The 13,087-nt window shown below is 34.0% G+C and overlaps 1 protein-coding gene across 1 annotated transcript; it reads left to right on the forward strand.

Annotated features, from left to right (window-relative positions):
• The first annotated feature begins 3,157 nt into the window (after positions 1 to 3,157).
• On the forward strand, positions 3,158 to 4,730 carry LOC120194143 (CBL-interacting serine/threonine-protein kinase 5-like). Its single transcript, XM_039196532.1, has one exon. The coding sequence runs from the start codon at positions 3,192 to 3,194 to the stop codon at positions 4,530 to 4,532; it is 1,341 nt and encodes a 446-aa protein (XP_039052463.1). The 5' UTR covers positions 3,158 to 3,191; the 3' UTR covers positions 4,533 to 4,730.
• Positions 4,731 to 13,087: the final 8,357 nt, after the last annotated feature.

The following is a 13,087-nucleotide window of genomic DNA, read 5'->3' on the forward strand; positions in this document are numbered from 1 at the left end:
AGAAATGCAAATAGCTTATGTTGAGGATTGAAGTATGATGAGTTTATTTTCATGGAAAATTGTATGTTTTATGTTCATTATATGGTTTAGAGCCTTATTTATGCTCCCTTAAGATCACATAAGACTTTAAGAATGAATGAGGACCTCTTAAGGTCTTTGGATTATGAAAAATAGATTTTGTTTTACTTGTTTTATGGTTTATGCATGTAGAGTATCGATACTATAGGGATAATATCGATATTTGTTCTTCGTTTCTTGGTAAAATCGTGTTTTCTAGGTAGGAGTATCGAAACTTTGGGTCGTAGCTTCAAAACTCCCAAAAAGTATCGAAACTGGGCATTACATATTGTTTAAAAGTATCGAAACTTATATAAAATATCAAACTTTTGCAGGAGTATCGATACTCTTGGGCTAGTATCGATACTTTTAGTATATTTTGGGCAAAAATGTAAGTTTTTAAGGGAATTAGACTTGACATACCCCAACACTTCGTTATATCATCAAAAAGACTACAAGTGGAACAATATTAATAGTAAATCAAACGTAGAAACCAAATAATTAGGGTGACATAAAACTAGCCTTGTTTAATGCTTGGGAAACGATTCGGACACTCGAGTTTCGTTAGAAAGTTAGTGGGGTCGAAAGTATAGATGCAGTCCGGACATAACCTTAGGGAGGGCACGAGGTCCTTAAAACTGACTAACTAGGGCGCAAGGTCCGAACACCCGCGAATGGTAGATTAGTCGGGGGTATGGTATCTGATGCAGAGATTTCGGGGCTCATATCCTCGATAAGACTAGAGGGGTGTGTGAGCTCTTAGATTCAGAGATCCCTCAGCCGCACCATGATGTCTACCATTAGAGTAGAGAGTGAATATCACGGGGATATTCACTATTGATTGAGAATCTTGATGTAGTTCTATGATGCACTTTTAGTATAATCTAGTTGTTAGTGTGGTATTGAGCTAGTCAGCTCAGCCTTCGGATGTTTTCGTTGGCAAGTTAGTAGGTTGACCAGTTGAGGAGCCTTAGAGAGATCGAGGTCCAAACCCAGATCAGAGCAGAGTACGTCTCAGCATTTTGAAGGGTATATATATTTATAAACCCTAATGTAAAGTTGAGTCGTCAATTGTAATTTAAGTGGTCCGTTTATTATTTTAATTTGTAAATGATTTATTTTGGGAGCCCCGATGTTAAAGTTTTCATTATATTTTATCAATGATTTATGCATGCAAATGGTCATGGTTTATGGTTGTTTAAAAGTAAGAATATTGAGAAAATAGTTGGTCAGCCACTTCGGTGGTTCCGTGTGACACCCAATCCGGTCGACTGTGTGTTGTACCGATCTAGGGTGTTACAGACCATATATTTGGGTCTCCAACATGACGATTAACCTAGTCAACCAAGTCCATGTAAGCACTTAATGTGCTAGGTATGTTTTTCGTCACACCTGTTAACATTTGTTAACGTTGAGTGACCAATTTGTAACCAATCGATAACGTTAGTGACCAATTGTAACTTTTGAAATATCAGTGGGAAAAACGAAAACTACCTCAAACGTTAGTGAAAAAATGTGTAGTTTACCCAAAAAATAATTTAGACTATATAAATCTGAATGTTAGTTTAAAGCCCAACCCATGTTTTTGATAAGTGTAGTTCTATTAGTTTGGAATCATAAGAATGATTCATTTGACTTATTGATTGTAAGTTTTTTTTTGGGTAATAGATTGTAAGTTTTTTTAATAAAAGGTGTGAATCTTAAACTTAATTAATTGAATAATTAATATATTAATTATTTTTAAAAGTATCCAGTAAATTTATCTTAAAATTTCATATGTAGATATTTTTATATTTGAAATCATTATCCCTAAATACAGAAGATAAATTATCAAATTCGTATTAATTAAAATCTTATTTCCCCAAACAGTGATTAGTGATCAGGGATTTACTTTCCCCTCTCTGTGCCCTAAGTTCGGATACCCACTGTAATGAAAAATATTATTCTCATTTTTAACATTCATTTTGAGTTAATAGATTATTTCTCAAATTATAACTTCTTCATGATCCTGGTATTATTCCATCCACCTTTGTAACGAAAATTACTTGTGGAATCCTGGCCTTAGCTTGGTTTATGTTAGAATTTTTATATGTAAACATAGTCAATGAAACTAATTTATATACATGGGAGATAATGTTTAATATTATGCAGAAACAAATATCTATACTTGTGGATAAGAGAGAAAAGGTATTATAAACATGAAAATTTTAACGTGGATCCATCCGAAATGTTTATGAACATGTATGACAGAAAAAATAAAAAAAAAAATTGAACACTCAGTAAGAATAGTTTTATGCTACCTGTATTTAAAATACATGAAATGCTATTTTATCATTATCGCCAATTGAAATTGGAAAAAAAATAGATACCTAAAACTGATATCTGGTAGGTTAAATTTTGATATAAAATTCCCTAGTGGGGATGCATATTCTTGATTATTCTTTTGGTCAATCTCTTTATTTTTTATTTTTTTTGGTAAAAATATAATAAAAAAAAAACTATGGACAGAGTGTGAGCCTAATCAAGAAAAACCAAACCATATCCATAATACTTACGGTTCTTAATTATGTCTGGTAAGAAGCTAAAGCTGTGACTTAAACCTTAATTACATCGTTTGGGAGTACAGTAAAAGAATATTCCAGATTCACTGTGATCTTTAAAATGCAACTAAGCTTGTGCCAAAGTATTGGGGAATTTGGTACTGATTTGGCAAATACAGTTTTTACACAGGAGGAAGCTTCACTGCTTCGAATACCAACCCGAGTCCAAGTCTTGTCATCTAGTAACTTTACCCCGCAGATACTTAACGTGTGTCCCTTATTTCGTTGGCCTGATGTTTCTTATCGTTAAATTCTATGATAATTTCCATTTCTGTGTGCTTTGCCGCTCCTTCCGCAGTCCTCTTTGTTCCCTCCAGAATACCATGCCCGTCAATGCATACAATACAAGACAAACAATCACTGCTTTGTTTTCTTCCTTACAAAATGTCGGCTTCTTTTTACCCATCAGTTTTCCCCTATTTCACCCCAATCATCAGTCTCAAACTTTTTTCTACCCATATCTTTCAGTGAACCAGATGATCCAGAAAATGTTTCCCGTTCTTAATTAGAGAGAACTTTACTTTACTTTGAGGCATGGGAGGGCAAGCTGAGAATCGAACTAAGAAGAATGGTTCGAGGAAAATCGTATTCGGGAAGTTCGAGATGGGGAGGGTTTTAGGGCAAGGTACCTTTGCCAAGGTTTATTATGGTAAAAACTTGTCCACCCAAGAAAGTGTAGCCATCAAAGCTATCAACAAAGAGCAAGTGAAGAAAGAAGGTTTGATGGAGCAAATAAAGCGGGAAATCGCAATCATGAGGATGGTTCGTCATCCCAACGTTGTCGAGCTAAAAGAAGTAATGGCAACCAAAGCCAAAATCTTTTTCGTAATGGAGTATGTCAAAGGTGGTGAATTGTTCGCTAAGGTAGCCAAAGGGAAGTTAAAGGAAGATTCAGCCAGGAAATACTTTCAACAACTGATCAGCTCGGTCGAGTTTTGTCACAGTCGACGCGTGTACCATCGTGATCTGAAGCCCGAGAATTTGCTCTTGGACGAGAATCAGAACTTGAAAGTCACCGATTTTGGACTCTCTGCTTTGCCGGAACAGCTACGAAACGATGGTTTGCTTCACACGCAATGTGGGACTCCATCTTATGTCGCACCCGAGGTTCTGAGGAAGAAAGGGTACGATGGAGCCAAAGCTGACATTTGGTCATGTGGGGTTATTTTGTTTGTTTTGCTGGCTGGGTGTTTGCCTTTCCAAGCTGAGAATCTTATGAAGATGTACATGAAAGTTTTCAAGGCCGAGTATGAGTTTCCTCCCTGGGTTTCGAACGACGCCCGGAGATTAATTTCGAAGCTACTCGTTGCTGACCCTGAAAAGAGGATTACGATTCCAGGGATCATTGCCAATCCCTGGTTCCGAAAGGGGTTTTTGAAGCCTGATGCTGTTCCAGTTCAAGACTCATCGTCGGTTGAAAATGGCGACAAGGATGAGATCGAGAGCGATGGGAAGTTCGAAAGTACATCATCATCATCCCCGCCACCTTTCTACAACGCGTTTGAACTGATCACATCCATGTCATCAGGATTCGATTTGTCTAATTTGTTCGCAGACAAGAAAAAGCCAGCTTCTATATTCACTTCAAAGTGTTCGGCTTCAGCGACTCTGGTGAGGCTTGAATCCATGGCGAATAAGTTGAACTTTAAGGTATTCGCTACGAAAGGATTTAAGGTAAAAATGCAAGGGAAAGTAGAAGGACGGAAAGGGAAATTAGCAGTGACGGCGAAGGTTTTCGAGCTGGCATCGGAGGTAGCGGTGGTGGAGTTGTCGAAATCCACCGGTGACACTCTTGAGTACAACAAGTTTTACGAGGAAGAATTGAGGCCGGCCCTTAAGGACATAGTTTGGACTTGGCAAGGTGAAAATAACTAGGAAGAGGCACAAACTAGTCGGGTATCTTTCGTTTGTCGTTTTAGTATGACAAATAACTGTGCCTCCATAGATCACTTTTTATTTGTTAGTCATGTATGTCTTCAGTTTAGTTTGATCCGACGTATAATATAAGCAAATGTTGCCATATTATGAGGCATAGGCTAATGAAATATGTACATGGCCATATATATATTATGTAAATGATGATATGTTACGAGAACAAAGTAATCTTAGTGTATTGAAAATTTTTATACGGCGGTAAGATTATCTTATTTTTAAATCAAATAATATTAAATGTTTAAAAATGTTAGATTTCACATCGTATTATACGTCGCATCAATAATGAAATCAAATGAATTAAATTTAATCGATTAATTTATTAAAATTTGAATATTAATTATATTGAATATTATAATTTAAAGAAAAAAATAACACAAAAACTAGTTGGGTTAAATTTCGTGTTAGTGTTTTTAATTTGAAAGAGCTTGGAATGGCAGTTCCATTATTAGTGTTTATTGTTAGTTGTATGTCTCTCTTCCAAGTAATGTGGTAATCCATGGTTGAATTGAAAAGCGAGGAAGAATTATATGTTTTAGATTTATTTACGTGTTATCCAACGTTTTTGTAACCTAAACAATTGATAAATGAAGGGGAGTTAACTTTATTTTAGGCTCTTGAAAGTCAAAAAGGAGATGATTAGTATTAAGAAATGTAAAATTTCGAATATATTTAGCAAGCATGTGGTTGTTGAAAATTAAGTTATCACATATTGCCGTCCATGAAGTTATGGTTGCAGTTCTATGAAATTAGTTGCTTAAATACAGTGAACGTATCTAGAATTAACACATAGTGGAATGAGTAATTCTTCTCTTAACAAGTGAATGAATTTGGAACTTGTTAAAATAGGAGTAAACTCACAACACAACTAACTTCTTCACCAAATAAGTTTCGCGGTATATCAACAGATTTAGCCAAATATACCTTGGGACGCTAGTCAGTGCTCTAGAAAGATCGCGCAAAATCTTTCATAGAAGGTGGCTAATCCTTCACACTTATGTAGGTAATTTCATCAAGTCTATCTTAATATAGACCACTTAAATCATGGATATAAAAACATTAAAAGCATTTAGAAAGTTCAACCTCTCAATTTTTAAGATTTGATGAATTCATCAATTCCGTATCACAAGGACCACCCAAATCCTAAGATATGAATTCATCAAGAACATTTAATAGTTCATCTTTCAATTCGATGAGTTCATCATGTCTGTCTCATAAGGACTACTCAAAACTTATATATTTTTTGGATAAATTCCTCATGTTATTATCCAAGAAGCAATAGAACTCACTGCTACAACAATACAATGCCCAAAAACAGCACCCACCTCCTAGGAGGAGCTAATTCCCCAAGCTAGGCAAATATCCCTGTTAACTACGCTACTCTTTATGGCTATACGAACAGATTTCATCATAACAATCTCTTTAATACAATTCACAATGTTATCAATGCCTCTGCTGTTACCCCTAAATTGCCTATGATTTCTTTCTTCCCATATACAATATACATATGCACACCAGGCTATTCTAAGTATAAAAATAAGAAAAGTTTTGCCCTTAAATCTAGAGATCGCCCAGCTTAATTCCTCATCCCAGCTTCCCATTGTTCTGTCAACATTACACAGTCGAGTGATGATCCCCCAAGCAGCTTTTGAGTATGAGCATTCAAAGAAGATATGGTTGCGGGTCTCAGCCTCAACACTACATAGCCTGCACTTATCGTCCACCCCAATCCCCATTCGGATAAGTCTGTCAGCCGTAGGTAATCTGTTAAGGATAGTCATCCAAGCAATGAGAGAGTGCTTGGGAATGTGCATAGGGAACCAAACAACCTTGTGCCATTCCACCTTCACTGTCAAATTGGTAAAATTCAACATCTCAAATTGGTAAATCCATCAAGTCTGTCTCACTAGGACCACCCAAATTGCATTAATCATGTAAATTTATAATTTATATGTATGAGAATGATTCTTTAAAATTGCACGAATCTACAAATTTCCTAGTGGAAATGTGTTTATCTAAAGTTGTAACACCCTAAACCCGATTGGGCTTAAAGTGTCACATTGGGCTACGAAACAACCCTTGATTTTCGAAACCTGCTCATTTTCTTTTTTTTAAACCTGCTAAATGGTATCATATTTAAAACATAAATAAATGTATTAAAATATTTTACACAATTGGAGCTCCGTGACACATAATTCAAAACCAAAATAATAAAGGATCTGAGCTCAAATAAATGAATACATTAGTAAGGTTCTATGAATACATATGCCCACTAAGTTACAGTACAGTACTCTGAAGGAGATGCTAGAAGTCTGGCTGCGACGGTGCTCCATAAACTGCTCATACTACTAACTTGCCAACGAAAAAACATATGAAGGTAGAGCTTACAAAGCCCAACAGTATAATCGCTAATCTAGAGCAGTATAAAAAATTCATGAATACAAGCATGCTGAAGACCTGATACTAATTAGATACATGTGTGATCTAGATCAAGTGTTTCCTACTTAAGGCTTAATTGCCCTATCTCTAAAATGGTATCTCTAACCCTAATGTCTGAATCTGACTTGCATTGTCTAAATATGATATTGATGCTCATGTGCATTATCTGAAGGCAACACTAACTCTGCTATGCATTACTGACTCTGTTGTGACTCATGCATTAGTTGTGGTAGGCATCATGGTACGACTAAAGGGTTGCATCTCAGAGCTCACGCACCCCTCTATCTTGCATAAATACCCTTTGGTACCTAAGGTGAGATCCAGAATTGCATAAAAAATGTACACCCCACCAACTTACTTCGTCGAGTCTTGGGGCATCTGCGCCCAGCTAGAAAAAGAAGTGTCTTAGCACTAACTGGTATATACATAGACATACTGACAAATAAGACAATCGCCTTACTGCTAAAGTAACTCGGGTGTCCCAGTTATTTCCCTAGTGTCATACAAAAGCTAGTTTTATGACATTTTAACTATTACTGTTTCTAGATGTTATTGTTACTGTTCTGGTTATTATTGAGTTATTACTGATAATTTATTATTACTAATCTCGTTTATTGTTTACTGGTTATTATCTCGCTCATTCTCTTATCTAGAATGCTATACTAGGGTTTATTAGTCTGTTATTATTGTTAGCCTATAGTGATATGGTTATTCGCTGTTTAAGGGCATTTTAGTCATTTTCTGACTCTGGGGAAATCTCTACGCGATTTGAGACTTCACTAAGATTACTGAGTTTGTCGGTTACTGGTTGTGGTTCTTGTTGGCCTGATATCTAACTCAGGTTTATTCAAGGGTAGCAATGTTATATTCACTAATCCTACGCTTTCCCTCAATTCACCCTAGAATTAGAGGAATAATTGTGCGTCCAACATTCTCGATCGTTCTTGCGGAATATGACACTGCGATCTTAAAATCTGATTACATGGTCGTACCTCTCGTCAGTACACCCTGTGCACTAATCATATATCCATGAATATATGTTACGTTTTTACTTGAGATACTTGAACGCATTACACCTACTATGGTTACACTGGTTAAAACCCACTCCTACGAGTGTCTCTGGGGCCCTTTGGCCATTTACGTCCCACACGGACTAAGCTTTATCCTTACATACCATTTACAAACCTTAAATGGATTGAATATGACCATCTGAGGTGGGTAGTATTGATACTCTAGCTGTAGTATCGATACCCCTATGAGTATAGGTACCAAAAATGCATTATGCTGTTGAAATTGGGGCCTGATCTCGAGACCAACACTTCTAGTCTCGAGACCAAAGGGGTAGTATCGATACCTCTTGCCTAGAAACCCTAATTTTACTCTGATTCATACGATATCAATATTGTTCATCCCAGTATCGATACTCGAACCCAAAAATGGGTATTTAGGCTTATAAATCACTTAAAAATCACCCTAACTGATTTGGGTTGGTTTCTAAACTGATTTTGAAGTTTTAGTAAATTATCTAGGGTCCTTGGGTGTCATAAAAATACTTCCTTAACACTTAAAACATGATTTAATCTTGAAATCAAGTTTAAACCCTAATATGCTTAATTACTCAAATCTTAATAATAACTTGTAATTTGTGAAAACTAAATACTCCAAAGGATTAGAAATACACTACCTTACTGATTGAATCCTGAAATTGAGCTTATTTAGCTAGAAATCATCTCCCACCTTGACTTGGATGATAAAACCCCCAACTTTCTCTTGCAAACGAAGAACACATGGCTTGAATGGTTAAATCCATGTTGCCTGGGGGATTAAGAACGAAAATAAAACTTGAAAGAGACAAGAAATGACCTAAATGACTCACCTTTAACTTGAAGAGCCATCTCCCACCTTGACTTGGATGATAAAACCCCCAACTTTCTCTTGCAAACGAAGAACCCATGGCTTGAATGGTTAAATCCATGTTGCCTGGGGGATTAAGAACAAAAATAAAACTTGAAAGAGACAAGAAATGACCTAAATGACTCACCTTTAACTTGAGGAGATTGAGGATGAGGAATGGATAAATGGAGAATAAGAGGAAGAAGATGAAATGAGAGATTTATAAAAGCCCTCGTCTTTAAAAATGGGATAACTACACTATTGGTCCCTCCTCATCTTCCTATTATGCAAAATCCTCCCTTTATGGCTGATTGGGCCCAAGACTAACTCAATTCAGCCCAACTACTTGAATTATAAATTATGTGGGATCCATTTACCTCTCATGTAAAGCTCAAAACTACTAGCCTGGAATTTGGGGCGTTACAAAAGTATAACAGTTTTTTGTGAAAGCTTGTAAAAATTTATTTTGGCGGTTCTACTGTGAAGCATTTAATGATAAGTCTTGGCTTAGCCAGACAAAAGGGTGAATGCCTTGTGAAAATATTTTGTTAAGAATCCTTAAAGAGAGTAAATTCATGATGGATGCTCAACTTAGTCTTCTAAGTTCAATGTACTCAAATGAAGCTATGAAAAGACTCATAGCGCAAACTTTTATATATCCTTAAGGCAAACAATATACATGCCTAAGGTTGAGCTTTTGCTCTTAATGGGTGCTCAACTTAGTCTTCTAAGTTTAATGTACTCAAACGAAGCTATGAAAAGACTCATAGCACAAACTTTTATCTATCCTTAAGGCAAACAATATACATGCATAAGGTTGAGCTTTTTCTCTTAATGGATTCATAACCTATATTATGGGTAGTTCTAGTGAGAAGAACTTGATAAATCTATTAGCGTGAAATAATGAGCTTTACAATCCTAATGAATTTATAGCTCATGATTTGGGTGGTCCTAGTGAGTCAGACTTGATAGATTTATCAAGTTGAGATGTTGAATTTTACGCTCTTGATGAGTTAATAATATAAGTTTTGAATAGTCATTGTGAGACGGACATGATGAACTCATTGAATTGAAATGATGCACTATTAAATGTTCTTGATGAATTCATATCTTAGGATTTGGGTCGTCCTTGTGAGATGGACTTGATGAATTAATTGAATCTTAAAAATTGTGAGGTAGAGCTTTCTAAATACTCTTAATGATTTCATATCCCTGATTTAACTTTTCTGAAAATATATTCGATATTAAATTTATTTAGTAATTTTAATAAGATAGAATATTATATCCTTTAGAGAATTTAGATTTAAACAATTATATTTACAATATGTATTATTCTTATGTTAAAAAAATTTGAATATATACATTGACAAATACATCCTTAGCCCAGAGTAAGCACGTTCATACATTGAAATTTGAATTTTCTTTAGTTATTTATTTTATTGATTGTACCCACCTAAAACTTTATTTGTGTTCACCCTATATGAAGATTTTTTTGTCATTAATGCATGTGTTTCACTCTCAAAAAATATTTTTAGATCTTTCCCTAAATATACATTACCTTATAATCATCTTATACTATTAAAAAATATATAATTTTGATATTAATTTAATTTTTGAAAAATAATAATTAGTGTTATCATGAGAGCTCAAAAATTAATAAAAAAATATAATGCTACTGGACAATAGCTGGGAAAACATAAGAGTGACAAAACTTTAACGACACCATTTATTCTATAGCTACATCAATTAAAATAAAATTACTTATAAATTGATTTTCTTTCTCAAGATATAATAAATTTATTTTAGTTTATATAATTTGATTTTAACTTTATTACTATCAAATGTATGATTTTATATTAAGAGCAAATTTATAAAATTTTAAGGTAAGATGCATTTATAAAATTTTAGGGGACAAATGCATGATTATATGTTAAGAGAGAGTTTTATAAATTTTGAAGGGGATGTGTATTTATAAAATTTTAGGATATTAAAATAATTTTTAAATAGAAAATATAAACAAATATCTAAAATATATATGAATTTGAAATTTTCAAGGGACGATCGTTTCCACTCACCACCTCGATCCATCCCTGATTTCTAATACTTATGTTTTGTAACTTTTTTAATAGTACGAGATTGAAGTAATTATAATATAATATTTGTTTAAAACTTTTTTTTACCGATTAACAAATTATATACAAATATACAAATATAAATGTTGAAATTCAACAACTTATATTAAGACAGCATATATGCTAATGGGCATAAAAAGTCATTAAAGCTTTACGGCATTCCCTGAACTCTCATACTGTCCTTCCAAAAAACTGCCTAGGAAAGAAGGTATCTAAAGTAATATGTAGGAACCGTAGGGTATCTTAAACAGAGCAAATCATCTCTTGGTATAGAAAAAACAAAGCCCCAAAAATAAAAGGAACTGCATCGCGGGATAACCCATATCTGATTTAAAATCAATCGATGAACGGTCCACGTCGAAGTGCCGATCGAAATTCGCTTTAGTAAAGCGAGCACGATATACTGATAGCGACAGCCTATATCTGGATTAAACTATACATCAATGGCAACTCAAGATTCGATGGAAACATGGTGCATGATTCGGATGGTTATTAGAACCCCCATGTGGCTACTTATATCATAATACATTAATAGTGACTAATGATTGATTTTTAGAATTTAAATATAAAATTCATAAAAATAATTGAGCATTTATTACTAATAAAAATAATTTTAGAATATAAATAGTCATATATGGATTTGTTCCACCTACTCATGCTATTTTCTTATTTTGCTTGTTTCCTTTCTACGACAATAACATGGGGTCTTAAATAAGCATATGCTTGTTAGTAACCATCCCTTTTTCATTCTTTTATTCCTCTCTTGACTATATTTCTTATCTACCTTGCTCTCCAACAAATTTATATCATACAACCAATTTCACTTTTTCAATAAATATTATCAATGTGCATTTTAAATCAAATACTTAACCCTTTAATATTATATTGATCTCTAAGCTTAAGATTATATATTATTTGTATATTTTACCAAAATTTAATTTTAAGACTCATTCTTTTTATAATCATCACACGCTTAATGTAATATTAAAATCACCAGAGGACCTCGCTGGATGCGATGGATGAAGCCTCCAGACAGTAACTGAATCTTAGATGGACCATGTAAAACTTCCTCGAGCGTCGCAGCGGCAGGGGATCATCAGAGACGACAACAAAAAAATGGATTCATGGATTCTTACTGAATATTGATAATAACTCGAGTGCTTTGGCGAAAATCTGGGACATCAGACAAGGGTTCATCCTTGCTAAATCATTGGGTGCAAGGAATTTAATTGTTAAGACAGATGCTAGGTGGGCAGGCAATTCGATAAATGGAGAGAAGACGGAGGACCTGCAACAGGAAATCATAATCGGTGACTACATGAAATTAAAGAAAGGAATATAAGTTATTGAAATCAGACACATTTGGAGAGAGGGGAATCGATGTGCAGACCATCTAACAAATGTGGCATTTCGTATGAAGGAGGGAACACTACTCTTGCTTGAACCCCTAACGGAACTTATCCCTTTTCTTCGAGCTGATGCAAATGACGAAGCTTTGTTAAGATTGTAATTTGCCAACAGTAGTGAATCTATAAATATTTTTTAGAGTTGATACACGCATATTAATTATTAGAATTTTTCATAAGGGTAGATACAAATAAAATTTTAAGGTAGACATTAATAATAAAATAAATAATTAATATAAAAAAAAATCAAATTATAAGGTGGCACATATTCACCCTAGGTATACTTTGCATTTGCCACTATCTGCCATACGCAATCATTTTCATACTATTATGTACCCAAAAAATATGTAAATAACATTTTTTCCAAATTAGTTATAAATTATATTATTATAATATAAAACATTTTTACATCTTTTACATATCAACTTGCATTAACTATTTGCTGTGAACAAGTGGAGTCTTGGAATACATTTTTAAATGTAATTTTATCCTTTTTTTTATTTAAAATGTATAAATATATATGATTTTTAATGAGCATAATTATAAAATAATATATATATTTAATATTAAATCCAATTACTTGTACATACCTATAAATATTAAAAAAACTAAAATTATAAAAGAAAAA

Source organism: Hibiscus syriacus, unplaced genomic scaffold (assembly GCF_006381635.1).
Source record: "Hibiscus syriacus cultivar Baekdansim isolate YM2019G1 unplaced genomic scaffold, ASM638163v2 tig00116997_pilon, whole genome shotgun sequence".
NCBI classification, from domain to species: Eukaryota; Viridiplantae; Streptophyta; class Magnoliopsida; order Malvales; family Malvaceae; genus Hibiscus; species Hibiscus syriacus.